The following is an 18,146-nucleotide window of genomic DNA, read 5'->3' on the forward strand; positions in this document are numbered from 1 at the left end:
CTAATTCTTCTAGGGCAACTAGTGAGAGGATTATAGCAGGCTCTCAATCAATAAACCAGTTCTCCAACTACAACACACAGTTGCAATATGCCATGGAGCTTTCTGCCAAAGAGCTTGAGGAGCAAGAGAAAAGACAGAATGAAGAGGAAGCAATGCTGAAGCGTATTTTGGAGCTCTCTCTCCAGGAGCAGTGAAGGCTCTTTGTGGGCCATTTGAAACGGGTGCACAGCACTTTATTAACCTGTTACAACAGTGAAATTAATCAGACTGTTTTAAAAAAAAAGTATATATTTTTTCCACATCCTGTCGACAATCTGCAGGGCCAGCAGATCGTGTTGATGGTTCTTTCATTCCCTGATGCAGTAATATGTAGCATTCACCAGCACTGGCTATTAGCCTTTTTCCTTGCACAATCCAGATTTTTTTTTTGGAAACCACGATATTATCTCATGTCTAGTTTACAGATCAGAAATTTAGTCAACCTTCTGACATAATGATCATTTTCAGTGTTTTATTATATTGATTTTTCAGATAGTAATAGCCAAATTGCCCCTACAGTGAAACATGCATCTTAAAACCATGTCGATCACACGCATCTTATTGAAGATGGATAAATGTGTTGCTATTTCTATACTTTCACAGATATTATGGCTGCAAATGCAATAAGTTATTTGCAGATTGAGCTCTGTACCAGAATTGAAGCAGGCGCAGTTGCATTACATGTCCATTCCTCATTGCCAGTGGAGGATTGGCACATTTTTTTTGTGGGTGAAGGACCAGATTGCTCACTTAATCTTTAAATGTGCACATTTTCCTTCAGGTATTGCTGGATTGTGACTAGAGTACGAACCCCATCTGATTATTGGACCTGCTTTCCCACAGGGTAACACCACCTACTTGGGTTCAACATTAGTACCTATTTGTGTCTTAACAAGAGCTTGTCATAGGCTCAGATCACCATTGAGAAGGGTTTTGTTGAGATGTCCCAAGGATAAATATGTAATTTAATCTTTGTTTGCATAAGTGAATGCCCCACAAATTGCATGATTCTGGTGAAATGTGAAATTTACTCTTTTTCCATTTATAAAGGGAGGAAGAAATGAGTTATGCTAATCATTTCAGATATCTTAATCTTTGTAAAAAGATTTAACTTATACTGTACTTCAAAATGAAATTGTACACTGTAGTTTTGCAGACATGTGCTTTTACTCTTTTCTCTGAATGAAGTAAAACAAATTAAACAGTTTATTTGAGTTTATTTTAACAAACTGGTGAAAACAAAAAGAAACTTTTGCTGTAGGTTACTACCAAGACCATATAGTCTTCCTGGTCATAGACTGCCTCATTATAATTAGGTTTGTGGGGAGAAATTAGCAAAGGTTTTCAAGGTAGTCAACAAGAATGCATTAATTTACTGCTAATTAACTTGAGGGTTTCCCATTTGAACCACATTGCAAAGGCAACAATCATACATATAAAATAAGCATGTGTATAATTTGTGCTTCTGCTGTAGGCCAAGGCAGTAGTTGGTGTTTCCAGCTAAAGCTTTAATGCTGTTAGATCTTCCCTATTTATCATAGTCAACGGTGCAACATTGAGAAGAGTTGATTATCAGCACCATGAAGTTATCATGTTGGTCCCCTCACAATTTGAAACCCAGCATGGTAGTTGAATTTTTGAACACTCCATTAGCTTAATCAGTAATGGCACATCATCTAGGCAGTGTGGTAGAGTAATGCTTTCTTGCTGAGACATAGTTTGGTGGAGGAGTATTTGCTCAAAATATTGAAGACTAGAAAGCTGTTTTTGGAAACATTCAATAAATGCTGGAGGAACTCAGCCAATCTTCAGTGTCCATAGAAAGGCAAAGATTTAGATGTTTTGGGTCCAAGTCCTTCAAGATGTATGCAAAAAGCAGACAGACACCTGAATAAAGAATGGGAAGATGAAAGGTAAGAACTGATTTTGGCTCTGTCAAAGGAGGTGGGGAAGAAAGAGACAGAACAAGAGGAGACGGGGGACAAAGCTGGAGGTGGGGGTTTAAACAGGAACTGGAGCAGTTGATGTTAATACCATCTGGTTGTAGGGGGCCCTGATAGATGAGGTGATGTTCCTCCAATGGACTCTTTCTGGCAGTGCATGCATGAGACCAATGACAGACATGTCAGCAAGGAAATGAGACAAACAAGGATAGAAAATCATGCTTAGAAAAGTTAATATAGGTTGTAATTAAAGGTTTACTCATTACCTTCAGTATTCAGGATCCATTAAATCAATGAACTGCTTTAAATTTGTAAATAATAGAGCAATCAATTGTAGAGTCCCAAAATGAACACTTCAGTTGTTTAGCACTTTATTTTGAGCCAGTATAAATTTCTTTCTGGCAGTATAAATCAGGGGTGGCCAAACATTTGTGGTTGTGGGCCACATACAAGCATTCATGGGCCAAACATTATTAAGCCCGGCAGTTTTCAACCAGTTACCTAACAAGAAAAATGGTGTTTTTAATCCAGAAAACCACTGTGCCATCGATCCTCATTTTCTATCAAAATAACTACAACACCACTGAACAGTTTAACTGTTGAAATTACAGTAGTTCATTGATGTGCTCACATATTACAGCAGGTATTTCTGTATCTTCCGCACTTTAAATGAATACAATAAAACTCTAAAAACAAATTGAAAAAGCAGTGCAAAATAAGAACAGGAAAACAATCAAGAAAGAAACAAGGCAGTCTCCAACATTCTTGCACAACTCTCAGTGAATATAGTTCAAGGCTCAAATGTACACCTTAATGTGTAAATCTGTAGGTTGGCTATTAAAGATAGGTTATTAAAATTAGCAGATTCCTTGCAAATCCAAACACACTTCCCACCATGACTACTATTTTCCATCTTTTTGATTCTGCCATATTTACTTAACTGAGGTAAACATTTTCATTGATCAGTAACATTCCAGCAGTCAGTTTTGCAGTTGTTCAAAAAGGCAACAATATCTAGTGTCGAAAATACACACACAGTACAATTTATTGTTCGAGGGCTGATCTAATGGGCCATAATTCATTTTATTTTTAAAATTCAGCTTGGGTAGGGGGTCATATTATGCAGAGGAGGGTGTAGATACAGGAACCAGAGCTCCAGGATAGCAAGGAGAAACTTAACAAAAAACATTCAGGAAAAAAAAAGTGGAAAAAATATGCTAGAAAAAAAATAAACCTCAAAAGAATGGGGAGGAAGGAGAAGAAATCCATCCCAAAAGAATTTTCGACTCCAGGGCACTGTGATGACCAGAAGCAGTGGCCTCATGGTGGGAAAGATAGCAGAGCCTGTTCGAGCTATTCATGGGCAGAGAAAAAGGGGGAAGAGTCGCAACCCACCCCGCAAACCATCGACTCACCTGGATCAGCCAGCCATGATCTTGATGGCACCGAATCACACCCATTGGTAGGTCTGGGAAAGAATGCAAGCAACACCACAGGAGAGGCAATCCCTGCACCACAAGGTGAACCCAGCGGTGGGAGAAATAGGCCAGAGGCAGTGTTGGCACTGGGAACATTGGATAGACAGAGGTGCAGGGCAACTTCAACCCCATACCAAAAGGCGGAGGGGAAAAAAGAATACAAGCAACGCTGTAGAAGTGGCCCTGCTTGCAAATGTCGGGTGAATCCTGCAAACAGCATGGGCGATCCCAACCCTGTGATGGGGAAGTCAGGAAGCGGCACAGACGGTGAGGAGGAGATTGTTCAGCAAGGAAGTCTGACACCTCCGGCAGAGAAGAAGAGGAAAATAGAATGGAAGGGGCTTGGATCCTTCATGAAAGAGATTAAAGATGCGATAGAGGCTTCCAAGAACAGATTAAAGAACATTTTAAAAGACTTGCTGTTAGAAATAGGAGAAATCAGAAAAGACGTGGGGGAGGGTGAATTGTCTGGGTGGGTGACTGCGGTGGAGAGGATTGAAAGGGTGGAAGACATTATAGAAAGATTAGAAAATGATAAGAGATGCCTGGGCAAAGGACAGAGAAAAGATATGAGAAAAAAAACTAGACATACTAGAAAACTTCAGTAGACGAAATAACAAAAATTGTAGGGATAAAGGAGAGGGTTGAATGGAAAGACCCGGTGGCATTTTTCAGGGAATGGATTCCTAAGATATTGGGAAAAGAGTGGGGGTAGAACCTCCAAATAGAAAGAGCCCATCAGTCTCTCTTCCCAAAGCCAGATCCATGACAGGGTACAAACTCCCCAAGTATCAGGATAGGGAATGAATTTTATGGATGGTGGCTGTGGATGCGAGGGAGAGAGGTGGCCTGGTAGAGTTCAAAGACAGTAAAGTCCTCTTTTATCCAGACACAAGTGCAGCGCTTTTAAAAAGGCACAAGGAGTTTGACCCAGTTAAGAAACTTTTAAGGAATAAGGGAAATTGGCTTTCCATTGTTACACCAAGCAATCCTGAAAGTGCTTTTGCCTGGGGGTGAGAAGAAATTATTTGCAGAAGCCAAAGAGCCATTGACATATGCAAACACTTTGGTTACCCCCACCCAAGATGATCCCTAAGGGAGCTAACAGGAGAGAGGGCCAAAGGCAAAAGATGATCTGGTTGTAAATAATGTAAATATAACAGAAATAATTGTAACACTTAGTTTATCATGAATGTTAAAGTTTTTTTTTTAAAGTTTGTTGGGAGCTCTGGAGTGGCTGAGGAGGTGGGCAGGGGGGAAGACGGGTGCAATGAGCACACTCCAAGATGAAAAGGGAGATGGTGCCAAAAGTTCACAGGCTGGTGCCAGGGAAGAGGGGAGGAGGTGTAAAGGTTGTATTTTATTTGTTTGTTTTTTATTTTCCAGAATTTATTTTGAAGGATCCTGGGGGAAGAGCTCTGGGATGATGGATGAAACAATTAAATTTTTAAGTTTTAATGTTAATGACTTAAATTAGATGGTGAACAGGAAGCAAGTCTTGGCACACGTTTAAAACAATGCAAGTAGATGTGGCTTTAAAAAAAAACACGAGTAGCAAGCATCAAAAATTAAGAAAGGGTTAGGAGGGGCATGTGTTAGTATTCTCCTTTAATTCCAAGGCTAGGGGAGATGCCTATTTTAATAGAAAAAATATTCCAATGAAGGTGGAAGACATAGACCGAGTGGGAAGATTTGTAATGCTACACTGTCAAATATATTTGGAATCCTGGGCACTAATGAATATATTCACCCCCAATTTTGACAATGAAAAATTCACACAAAGTGTTTTCAACACTTTGCAGAAAGGCAGGAAAATATCTTAATTGGAGGGGATTTTAACTTTTGTCTGGATCCAGTATTAGACAGATCAGCAAAGAAAGTGACTAGGGCCAGGAAGGCAAAAACAATTCTGGCCCTCATGAAGAAGATAAATCTGGTGGAGACGGTGGTACCCGAGCAAGAGGGATAATTCCTTCTACTTGAAGCAACATGATTCTTGAATCAGAATTGATTTGTTTCTAGCCTTGGCTCAGCTAGCGGGTAGGATTGTGGAAAGTGAATACTCGGCAAGGCTATTATCAGATTATTTACCTTTGACTTTAACTATTGTCATGCCAGACAAATAAGCTATGGCAAACAGGCCTCGCCTTAACCCGTTGCTATTGAGAAAACCAAAATTTTGTAGTTACATTAGAGCTCAAATAGAAATATTTTGCAAGGCAAACGGTACCTCTACTGCCAACAAATTTCTGATATGGGGTACATTAAAAGCCTAGTTGAGAGGTCAGATAATTGGATATATAGTAAAGGCATTAGAAAGAATATATGAGGGAGGTTACTGAATCGGAACAAGAGATAATGCAATTGGAAAAGGGCTACCAAAAATCAGACTCTGAGGAAAAATATAGAATGTTAACAAATAAAAAGCTCAAGTACATCACTATGCAAATTTATAAGAAAGTGATATTAAGATCAATGCAAAGGCACTACGAGCTGGGGAAAGAGCCCATAAGTTACTGTCTTGGCAGTTTCTTTTTCTTTGGCTTGGCTTCGCGGACGAAGATTTATGGAGGGGGTAAAAAGTCCACCTCAGCTGCAGGCTCGTTTGTGGCTGACAAGTCCGATGCGGGACAGGCAGACACGATTGCAGCGGTTGCAAGGGAAAATTGGTTGGTTGGGGTTGGGTGTTGGGTTTTTCCTCCTTTGCCTTTTGTCAGTGAGGTGGGCTCTGCGGTCTTCTTCAAAGGAGGTTGCTGCCCGCCAAACTGTGAGGCGCCAAGATGCACGGTTTGAGGCGTTATCAGCCCACTGGCGGTGGTCAATGTGGCAGGCACCAAGAGATTTCTTTAGGCAGTCCTTGTACCTTTTCTTTGGTGCACCTCTGTCACGGTGGCCAGTGGAGAGCTCGCCATATAACACGATCTTGGGAAGGCGATGGTCCTCCATTCTGGAGACGTGACCCATCCAGCGCAGCTGGATCTTCAGCAGCGTGGACTCGATGCTGTCGACCTCTGCCATCTCGAGTACTTCAACGTTAGGGGTGTAAGCGCTCCAATGGATGTTGAGGATGGAGCAGAGACAACGCTGGTGGAAGCGTTCTAGGAGCCGTAGGTGGTGCCGGTAGATGACCCATGACCCTTAACTTGGCAGTTAAGGGCAGAGGAAACCACAAGGATAATTAATGTGAATCAAAAAGGGACAGTCAGGATTTCATACAAATCAAAAGAAATAAATGAAGCATTAAGGCAGTTTTACATGCAATTGTATAAATCTGAGTCAATGGGTGACTCATTTGGAATTATCAAATTTAGAGCCTGAGGAGCGGGAAGGATTAGACACTCCCTTCTCTGAGGGAGAAATAGTAAAAGCACTGAGCTCACTACAAACTAATCAATTTCCAGGGTTGGATGGTTTCCCTCCTGAATTTTAGAGTTCAAGGACCTTTGATGCCACTGTTCATGGCCATGGTGGAACAGGTGGCTGAGAAGCATGCTCTCCCAGAGATCTTCTCGATTACAGTGATCCCAAAAAAGGATAGGGATCAATTGAAGCTGTCTTCTTATAGTCCAATCTCACTTCTGAATACGGACTACAAAATATTAGCCAAAGGGCTGGCAAGTAGATTGCCTCAATATTTACCAAAGTTAACAAACCCAGATCAGGTGGAGTTCATACAGAAAAGGGAATTGGCAGACAAGTAGACCACTTAATATAATACATCCGGCATACTCAAGGGTGAATCCAAGCATAGACATGATCATAGACACAGAAAAAGCCTTTGATAAACTGTGGTGGGATTTCTTGGTTTAAGTGCTGGAAAAATTTGGGTTGGGACAATCATAAATTGGGTCGAGGTGTTATACCACAAACCCATGGCCAAAGTTGTCACTAACAGGAAAATATCTCCAGCCTTCCCACTGATCAGATCTAGTAGACATGGTTGTCCGCTCTCCCTGGCTCTATTCACATTAGTTATTGAAACACTGGCAGAAACTATTCATCGGAATTCAGGTATTAAAGGATTTAGAGCAGGCCAGGATGAACAAAGTCAATTTATTTGCAGATAATGTGTTGATATACTTGACAGAACCAGCAGGGTCATTGGCTCGGCTACAGACTATACTGCAAGATTACAGTAAAATCTTGGGATACAAAATCAATTATGACAAGAGCGAAATAATGCCACTTACAAAAGGGGATTATGATGAGTATCAGTGGGGGAGTAAGTTCAAGTGGCCACCAAAGGGGATTAAGTATTTGGGGATAAGGGTGGACAATAACCTACAAAATCTATATAAATTGAATTATCTCCCTCTGTTTGGAAAGATCGAGGAGAACCTACATAGATGGATAAATCTGTCTGCAACATTGATGGGCCAAGGCTACAATATCTTTTACAATCTTTGGCCCAGAGTTTCTTTAAGACACTCAAGGGACGAGTTAGACCTAGAGGAAAGAAAAAGTTTGAAAACCACTGTCTTGGGGGGCTGTGCCATGTGAATACATGGGGTTAGACTGCAAATCCTTACTCTCCTCAAAGAGTTGGAAAAAAAAAGCCAAAAAGTTAGCAAAACTTAAGAAAGGAGTATTGCAAGACCTGCATGACATTTTAAAATGGCACCAAAGAAAGAAAAGCCAGCTATTACAGAACAAGAAACTGAGCAAGTAAAAGATCAAGATAAGGACAAAAGGAAGGATCCAGGAGCCGGGAGTCGAGGAGACCTTGGAATCTGCAGTACAGGGTCTCTCCAGACAATGGGCGCCCGACTCGGGTGAAGATGCGACTCTGTGCATGCGTGAGGATTCACACATGCACAGACCACAAAAAAAAGACAACTTTAAAAAAGATCAAGCAGATTTCCAGCTCTAGCAAGCAAGAAGTGGAAAAGAACAGGAGTCTTTGTTTACACAAGGTTCCAAGGACAAACAGCTGGAGAACATGAATCATTTATTTCTGTAGCAGAAATGAAAAAAAATGCACAGAATCTTCCCAACAAGATAGTAAGTTTATAATGGCAGAAATAAAAAAGATATGAAGCGATTGTAGCTTAAAAGAAGAATTTTACGGAGAAAGGAGAAAATGGTGCAGCAGGTGGATAAAAGATTTGAAGTTATGGATGAGAAAATGAAATTGAAATTCAAGGAGCAAATAGAAGTGGCACAAGAAGAAACAGCTGCAACAAAAGATCAACTAATGCAGAAAATAGAGAACTTCAGCAAAAAAAACAAAAAAGGTGATGAAGGACAAGAAATTAAAAAGTTTTTACTGCGTTGGATTCCACAATATTTGAAAGTGACTAAATTTTTTTTTAAAATATTTTATTCATTAATCATAATGCATATATTGAAACATACAATTAACAAATAGAACTTAAAAATAATTCAAAAATACATACATGATATTTCAATAAACTAACCCTCTACAACCCCCCCACCCCCTCCCTTCCTAACCCACCCACCCAACCCCACCCCCCACTAATCTTCCCCAAAGAAAAAAATAAAAAAATAAAAAGAACAATAAAATTCATTAATTAATTACCATGGATTGGAGCAACACCACTGCTGTGTGGCCAGGGGGTTCAAAAACTCAAACCCATAAAATCCAAATAAGGGTTACAAGTTTTACAATAAAAAAAATAATTATCATGCAAATTATATGTTATCTTCTCCAATGGAATACAAAACCTCAATTCTGTACGCCATCTCTGAATACTGAATCCAAGTAATTGCCAAATGTTTTCTAGCTCCAGTTAATGCCAATCTCAAAAATGCAATTTGAAATCTATTGAATCTTAATTCTAAATTTAACTTCTTAATATTACCAAACATTAATACTAAAGGATCTGATCAAAATTTCACTTTCAAAATAACTTCTAAAAGTTCCTTGTCTACTTCAAAAAGATTTCACTGTTTCACATAGCTCAGTAGAATGTAAAAAAAGAACCTATGTCCTTATGACACCAAAAACATAAATCCGAAGAAATAAAATTATACATCCTTAATTTTTCAGAAGTTAAATATGATTGACAAATAAAATTATAATGAACTAATCAATATCTTACATTTATAATTTTAGTCATACTAACCCTGCATGAATTCATCCAATCATCCTTCTTCCATTTCAATCTAGATTTATGTAAATCCAACTTAGGCATTTTATTCTGTAAAAAAGCATACGGCTCAGAAATAAATCCCTTCTTACCACCCTCAGTAAGCAAAATTTCAAACTTAGACCGCCTAAAGTATGTCCAAAATTCTCCAACAATAAAACTTTAATTTGATAATAAGAAAAAAAGAGTATTAGAAGATGTATCAAATTTCTCTTTCATTCTTTGAAAACAAAATATCCTGCTTCATAACAATCTTGCACAAATTTAATACCCTTTTAATCCCATAACTTCAAAAGTTGATTATTAAGTGTTGAGGAAAAGCTTATTTTGATACAAAGGAGTTTCACTTGAAATCTTACCTTGAGTATCTATAACTTCATTTTTTATATCATAAATCCATTAAATGCTTCATAACAGTTAAATTATAACTACTCAATAACCTAGGGTTCCAACTATAAGTAAACTGATCCATCCTCTTCTCACCAATTTGAGATAATTCAATATTAGCCCATATCAAAGGTTTATCTATTTCAAACATCCTATTAATAAATTACAATTGCGCTGCATCATAATAATTTTGAAAATATGGGAGATGCAAACCTCCTAATTCATATTTCCAAGTTAATTTTTGTAAAGATACCCTTACCATCTTATCCTTACATCAAAATTTCCTCACCAAAGCATTTAAATCCTTAAAAATTTTTTGAGGAATCTTACAAGGAATAGATTGAAATAGATACTGAATTCGAGGAAAATTTTTAATTTTAATACAATTAACTCTTCCTATTAATGAATTCGGTAAATCTTTCCATCGATTCAAATTATGTTTAATTTTAGACAATAACGGTAAATAATTTAATTTGTATAAATGACTTTAATTACCATCTACTTTAACACCCAAGTAATTAATATGATCCAGCCATTTGAATTTCACAATATGCCTACAAGAAAAATAATCCATTTCAGCCAATGACATAATTTCACTCTTCTCCCAATTGATTTTATAAACTGATATCTTACCATACTGTTCCAATCGATCATGTAAACACTTCAAAGAATTCTGAGGTTCTGTTAAATATACCAAAACATCATCTGCAAATAAATTTATTTTAAATTAATCGGATTTAACCTTAATACCTTTAATATTACTATCTTGTCTAATCATCTGAGCCAAAGGTTCAATAACATGCAAGGAGAGCTGGTGACACAGGGCAGTCTTGTCTAGTCAATCTGGTCAATGTAAAAGGCAAATATAACTGTCCATTTGTCACAACTCTAGCAGTAGGACTTCTATACAGGGCCTTAATCCAACCAATAAATTTTGGGCCAAACTTATATTTCTCTAAAAAAATTTTTTTAAACTCCACTCTATCCAATGAAATAACCATTGGTAGGTTGAATCCCTCCTGAGAAATATTAATCAAAGAAATCAATTTCATATTATCTGCTGAATAGCAATTTTTAATAAAACCCACCTGATCTAAATGAATTAAATCTGGTAAATATTTAGCCAATCTATTAGTGAGAACCTTCATTACAATTTTATAATCAACATTCAGTAATGAAATTGGTCTCTAAGACCCAGCTTTCAATGGGTCCATATCTTTCCTAAGAATAACTGTAATAATTGCTTGAGAAAAAGAATCTGGAAAAGAATGAGCCTCCATCACCTGTTTAAATACTTTCATCAATAATGGAATTAATAAGTCTTGAAATTTTTTTGTAAGATTCATAAGTGAAACCATAATCCCCTGGAGACTTCCCATTTGGCATGGATTGAAGTGCATCTATCACTTCTTTAGCAGTAAAAGGAGCATCCAAATCTTTAACATCCTTACCACTCAAAAAAGGTAAATCCAGATCAGATTTTAAAAAATTTAACCTCATCCTCCACTACTTCAGAGGTATATACAATTTTTCCATAGTTTTCTAAACACATCATTAATCATTTATAATTAACATCTAAAAGTCTTCGAACTGACAATAACTGATTCCAATTTAAAAGATGATTTTTTATTAATCAAAATAGCTACTCCTCTTGCTTTCGAATTATTGCTTTCGAATTAAATGAAGACGTTATAACTTGACCAACCCAATCTGTTTTCAATTTCTGATGTTTCAGTCAAATGTGTTTCTTGCAAAAATGCAACATCAACCTTCAACTTTTTAAATATACACCAATACTTTTTTTCTCCTAATCAGATTATTAAGCCTGTTAACATTAAAAGTAGCAAAATTTATAATTCATTTTGAAAACCACCTCACCACACATGGAACTCTTCTCCATGGCAACCACACACAAAAAAAACTAGAAAATTTCCTCAAAAGAAAAAGAAAAAAACCCACATGCAAAATAAAAACTAAAAAAAGCAAAAATACTGTATTACCTCCCTCAATTGTGCAGAAGTGACCAGTGCCATAAAGTGGCTAATGACTTTGGAAGGGTCAGTAGTCAAACCACCTTCCTGAACAGAACAAAAAATTAATAATCAACAAGTCATTTCAAGTATGATGTTTCCTCCAAATCTCTATTAACTTGATCATCATCAATATCAATTTCAACCAACTGCTGAGATTTCTTCTTGCCCTCCATTCTTCTCCTTCTGGACTGGTGCAGGCTGTGGAATAAAACTTGTGTGAATTTTCATCTGTTTATTATCTGGCAAAGAATTAGCAAATGTGAGAGCTTCAGCATCATCAGAACTGAAATTGAAAGTCTCCATAAAAAACCTTAAGGGCAGTAGGATACTGAAAAGCAAATTTATATCCTTTCTTCCACAAAACAGCTTTGGCAGAATTAAATTCTTTATGTTGTTAAATAACAACTTGACTCAAATCAGCATTAAAAAAATTATTAACTACCAGGGGACCTTGATTACTTCTCACATTTTGAACTGCAACTCTTAAAATCAATTCTCTATCTTGATAGTGTAAATATCTAATCAGGATAGAGCGTGGAGCTTGACCAGGAAGAGGTTTCCTTCTTATCGCTCCATGAGCTCTATCCAATTCCAAATCATTCGGAAAGTATTTTTTCCCCCAACACTTTTGTAAAAATTGAACCGGGTCCAGAGATTGAATTTCAAGGAGACATTGAAATTGAGAGAATGCATAGAGCATTGAGACCAAAGCCACAGCCGGACCAGAAACCATGTCCGATACTAGTCAGATTTCTTTGATGATAAAGTTGGAGAGAAGATGTTACAACTGGTGGCGAAGCAACTAAAAGAACAACAGTCACCCATGATTTATAATGGGAATAAGATTTGCTTTTAATCCTGATATGTTCTGAGTTGTTGAAAAAGAGGAAAGAATTCAATGCAGTTAAAAAAAGTGTTATAGAAGAAAGGTATCTGGCAGTTTTGAAGCTCTTTGTTCTAGAAAGGAGAAATAGGGTTTTCACGGAACCTAATGAAGCAAAGGTGTATGCTGATTCATTTCCTGAAAAAGCAAGGCAGGTGGATGCTGATACTTGAATGTATTATCAGATGGAAAAAGTTTTGCTGTCTCTGGGGGAAAAAAGTAATATTTTGAGAGAATTTAAATGGGGAGAAGGTTTTAACCTTTAAGTGATCTATATATATATTTTAAAAGATCTATGTGAAAATTGGAATCTATGATAAAAATAGAATAAGAGATTGTTTGATATATCAAGTGAGTTGGTGGGGACCATGAGCCATGTGCATGTGATTTGGATCACATCCCAAATAGATCAGGGGAATAGAGACATAACAACATTATGTGCCTCGGGGGGGGGGGGGGGGTTCCTCTTTAGTTCTTATTTCTATATTTTCTTATTTTATGCCTGGATTGACCAAGAGCTTTGCAACATATGCTGTTATTTTAGTGGGAGTGAGCCCTGAAAGAAAAGATACCAGAAGTAGTGGTGGCTTTAGATGCGGAAAAAGCTTTTGATAGACTAAAATGGGACTTTTAATTTAAAGTAGTGAATGTTCTCAGAATTCCAAATGATATTATAAATTGGATAAGATCTTTTTATAATCACCCAAAAGCTATGATGGTAATGAATAGGCAAATATCTAAACCTTTTCCATTAGAAAAATCATCTCGACAAGGATGTCCATTGCCACTATTTTTATTTGCATTGGCTACAGAACCATTGGCAGGTGATAATGAGATTAAGGTTTTTACGATAGAAGATAGAGATCATAAAATTAGCTTATTTGCAGATGATGTTATATTATATCTTACAGAACTAGAAATATAATTGAAGAAAATAAATGTACAATTGGCAGAATATGGTTTGATATCAGGTTATAAAGTCAATGTAGGAAAGTGAAGTGATGCCTATGGACTATACATTAAGTAAGCAGGTGATGAAGTGTAAATGGCAAAAGGAAGCAATTAAATATTTAGGAATTAATACTGATAGAAATTTAAATAATTTACACAAAAATTAATGAAGATTTAAAGAGATGGAAAGATTTACCATTAACTTAAATAGGAAGGGTAAATTGTATAAAGATGAATATTTTCCAAGGTTGCAATATTTATTTCAGTCGTTACCCATTCCCATACCAACAAAGTTTTTTGAAGAATTAAATAAAATGTAATAATTTTTTTTTAGCATGATAAAAGGCCAAGGATAACTTGGAAATTTGATCAGAGAGGATTACGGTTGTCAAATTTTAAAAATTATTATAAAGCAGCTCAATTAAGATTTCTATCCTCCTGTTATCAAATTGGGTAGAAGACAGCGTGGGTCCATATTGAAATGAATAATAAAGGAGAAACTAATCCAGAACAATTTTTGTATCAATGGAATGAGGAACTTTTGAAAGGAGTACCAATTTTAAAACATTTATTCAAGATATGGAATGGAATTCATATAGAGCAGAATTAAGAACTACCAAATAGCTAAGATAATGTTAAAGCAGAATCCACTTATTCCTTTTACTTTAAATAATCTTTTCTTTGATAGCTGGCACAATAACAGGATAAAGAGGATAAAAGGTTGTTTCTTAGGTTCTTTTTTCTTGATTTTTGAACAAATGAAAGAGAAATATAATATACCAAATAAAACTATTTATTATCGCCTCCCTATTTAAAATGCAATTCATTTCAGGGGTGTTCTAAAATAATTTTTGTCCAGCAAAATATTCAAATATTCAAATGGTACTTGTTTTCAGAAAACCAATACTAAACAATGCTTTGCAAATAAGAATAAACATTATTTCTGACAGCAAAAGAAAATCTGGTTAGGCAGGACAGACAGCATCTATGGAGGTACAACAGTTAGCTCCACTCTCCTCCCTCACGACCATCCAGGAACTTAAACAGGACTTTCAGACAAGACTCACTTTCACCTCATCCAATTTTTTCTATTACATTCAGTGTTCTCAACATCGTGAGACCAAACACAGGATTAGACAACCACTTTGCCACACTGGCCTCCTTAAAATCCAGGTTGCAAGGCATTTTAAATTATCTGTCGATACCAGCACGGACCGGTTTGTACTCCCCCTCCTCCGCAAGAGTAATCACTGAGATCTCTAATTTCAGGTTACTTGCACCCACTCTGTTCCTTTTTCATTCTGATCCAAACAGATCCCCTCACATGTATTTCCTTGCAACTCCCCATCCCGGTTTCCTATTTCTTTCCCCCTCCCCAATTTGCCCATCACCAATATATTCAAGATACTGGATGCTCCCATCAGCCATCATCCCTCCTATTCCACTGATTACCTTATTTTAATATCCAGTTCCATAAACTTGTCTTTTGTCTCTTCCCTCACTACCCACCTCCCCCACCCCTGACTAAATCCTTTGCTTCTACCTCATCTCTCCCATTCATCCCTTTACACAAGCTATCTCCCCTTCACACTTTGTCCTGACATAGGGTCTCAAAGCGAAATGTCAGCCATCCCTTTGCCCCCACAGATGCTGCCTCTCACAGAGTTTCTCCAGCAGCTTGTATTTTGCTCCAGATTCCAGCATCCAGTCTCATGCCTGTGATGTTTGAAAGGGTTCATTTGATTTTTTCAAAAATGGTTCCAAAGTAGAACAGCATTAAATTTTATGACAAAATGCACAGAGAAATAAAATTGTAAACATTTTATTTTACTGTTTTACTAAGATAACGGTTGCTACCATTTATAAGACAATAACCCATTTTCAGAACATTCAGAATTTGAATATAATCAAAAATAACAAAACATTACACCCAATTTCCTAAATGTTCATCACGAGCAACAAATATCCTACAGTAAATCTTTAACAAAGGTCAAACAGCCTTTAAAATAGAATGACTATTTTAGAAAGCCTATACACACAGGTGCTGTTGAATCGTGTTGTCACCTGACAGAAGATTTTGGAATTAATAGGTTGCTTCAAAGAAATAGTATTGAATCATCTGAAAAAATGTAAGTCCCTAGAGCCGAACACACACAGGTTGCTGTGGGAAGAGAGGAGAGAGATAGCTGGGGCATTGGTTCTTTTGGCCACAGGGGAGGTGCTGGAGGATTGAGAATGGCAAATGTGGTTCCCTTGTTTAAAAAATAAATCCTGGGAATTATTGACCAGTGAATCTTACGTCAGTGGTGTGCAGACTATTGGAGAAGATTCTTAAAGGATCTATGACCATTTGGAAAAGTGCAGGGATGGTGGTGGAGGCTGAAACATTAGGGGCATTTAAGAGACTCAGACAGGCACATGGATGAAAGAAAAATAGAGGGTCATGATGTAGGGAGGGTTTAGTACTTTTTAAAGAAATATGGGTCAGCACCACATCGAGCGCCAAAGGGCTTGCACTTTGCCTGTCGTGTTCTATGTTGATGTACACACTCAACTCATTTACTACCATTATTTTAAAAAGATACCATTGTCCCAGTCAATCCCTGTCTTTTGCTGAAATAATTCACTGTACCAAGTGTACTTTTAGAGAAGTACCAATATGGCTTGATTACCCACACAATCATAAAAAAGGGGGACAAATGTGAATCCTTGAGTGTATGGCAGGTAGAAATAGATTTCAAATTAAATCACTAGAAGCACATATTAGTTAAATAATTTGGAAACCTACTTGGGTATACTTTTTCTCACTGAAATAATTATTTTGAAAGATCTGGGTTATCTTTTATTTATTTTTACACATACAGCATGGTAATAGGTCTTTTCTATCCACAAGCCCGTGCCCAGCAAATAGAATGTAAATAAATAATTAAAAAGTGGTTCATTCAGCCACTTAGACCACATGCTGATTTTTGGGAATCCTGCTTCTCTTTCTCTCTGAGATGACCCTGAAAATTATAACTTATTTATCTAGTTCAAAACCGCAACTCCCCTTTCCATCCCATATAGAAGATTTTAACCCTTACCATTTGGAAGAATTGCTCCCAACCTTGTTGACATCTAACAAGTTGCATCACTAAATCTCTCTCTCTCTCTTCCCCTGAATAAAACCTCCTGCTCCTTTAATAACCATATAACCATTAATTAGAATGCAACTTACTGGCTTAATATTAACAATGATTTTTAATCCCCATGGATTTTGTAAACTTCACCTGAATTCATCTACTCTAATAGAGACCTGCAAAGGATTGGTAAAAAATAGACAGAATGAATTGAAGAAAGAATTTAATAAAATTATTTTTAGAAAACTGAGAGGAAGATGGTTGTCTCACAAAATAAAAACAATTTAGCAGCACAATAGAGGTAAATTTCACACACCACTGATTTCAATTAACACTGTTCGACAAAAATTAAAACCATTAAAAATAATAAATAATTCATCCAGCATGTAAAAAGTTTCAAGCAAAAATTCCAGTTCATGTTTTGAACATTAATTATTAGTGCAAAGTAAAATGGTGTCCCGAATGAGCACAAATACCGTTGATTCCTTTTAATCCAGCAGAGGTCAGCTTTAATGCACAGAATAAAGCTGTTTCAAATATGGCATACTGTTTTCAAACTGTCAGGTCTGTAATACCCTCAACTGGTTTCTTAAAAGGTACAAAAAAGCATGTAACCCATATCGTAAACAGAATGTACTATCACTAAAAAATTATTAGTGTTTTTCTCAAAACTTAGGAACAAATATCCTGTTACCTACACAAATAAAGTTAACAGATTTGTTTTATTTTTTAAAACTTCAAAAATACTAATTTAAGAGATGTAAATGGCCTTGCCCATCCCTGATCACCTTCGAACTGCTGCATTTCTTGTGTTGAATAATGATGGACTTCTGGGACTTCGATCACCTAATGATGAAGGAGCAGTAATTTATTTCCAAGTCAGAATGGTGCACAAATTTGGAATGGAAACTGTTCAGGCTCCTGCATCGTTCATTCAACTTTTAAATTAAAATTTAGACATACAGTACAGTAACAAGCCCTTCTGGCCCACGAGCCCATGTTACTCAAATACCTCAATTAACCTACAACCCCCCCAAACGTTCTGAAGGGTGGAAAGAAACCAGACCACTCAGAGGAAAACCACACAAACACAGCAAGAATGTACAAACTCCTTACAGTCAGCGCTGGATTCGAACCCTGGCCACTAACTAGCGATATGCTAATTGCTGCACTAACAGTGCCGTCAAGAAGATCATGGGCTGA

General features: G+C 37.0%; 1 protein-coding gene across 4 annotated transcripts in view; it reads left to right on the forward strand.

Annotated features, from left to right (window-relative positions):
* ankrd13a (ankyrin repeat domain 13A) overlaps positions 1-1,235 on the forward strand; it is a 67,204-nt gene extending 65,969 nt beyond the window's left edge. For 3 of the 4 annotated variants that reach the window (XM_069932751.1, XM_069932749.1, XM_069932750.1), the window contains exon 15: positions 14-1,235. In XM_069932751.1, the coding sequence (XP_069788852.1) occupies positions 14-194 (181 nt within the window). In that variant the 3' untranslated portion in view covers positions 195-1,235. The remainder of the gene's footprint in view (positions 1-13) is intronic. The other variant, XM_069932752.1, reaches the window with a different exon arrangement.
* The last annotated feature ends 16,911 nt before the right edge of the window (positions 1,236-18,146 follow it).

Source organism: Narcine bancroftii, chromosome 4 (genome assembly GCF_036971445.1).
Source record: "Narcine bancroftii isolate sNarBan1 chromosome 4, sNarBan1.hap1, whole genome shotgun sequence".
In the NCBI taxonomy this organism is placed as follows: domain Eukaryota; kingdom Metazoa; phylum Chordata; class Chondrichthyes; order Torpediniformes; family Narcinidae; genus Narcine; species Narcine bancroftii.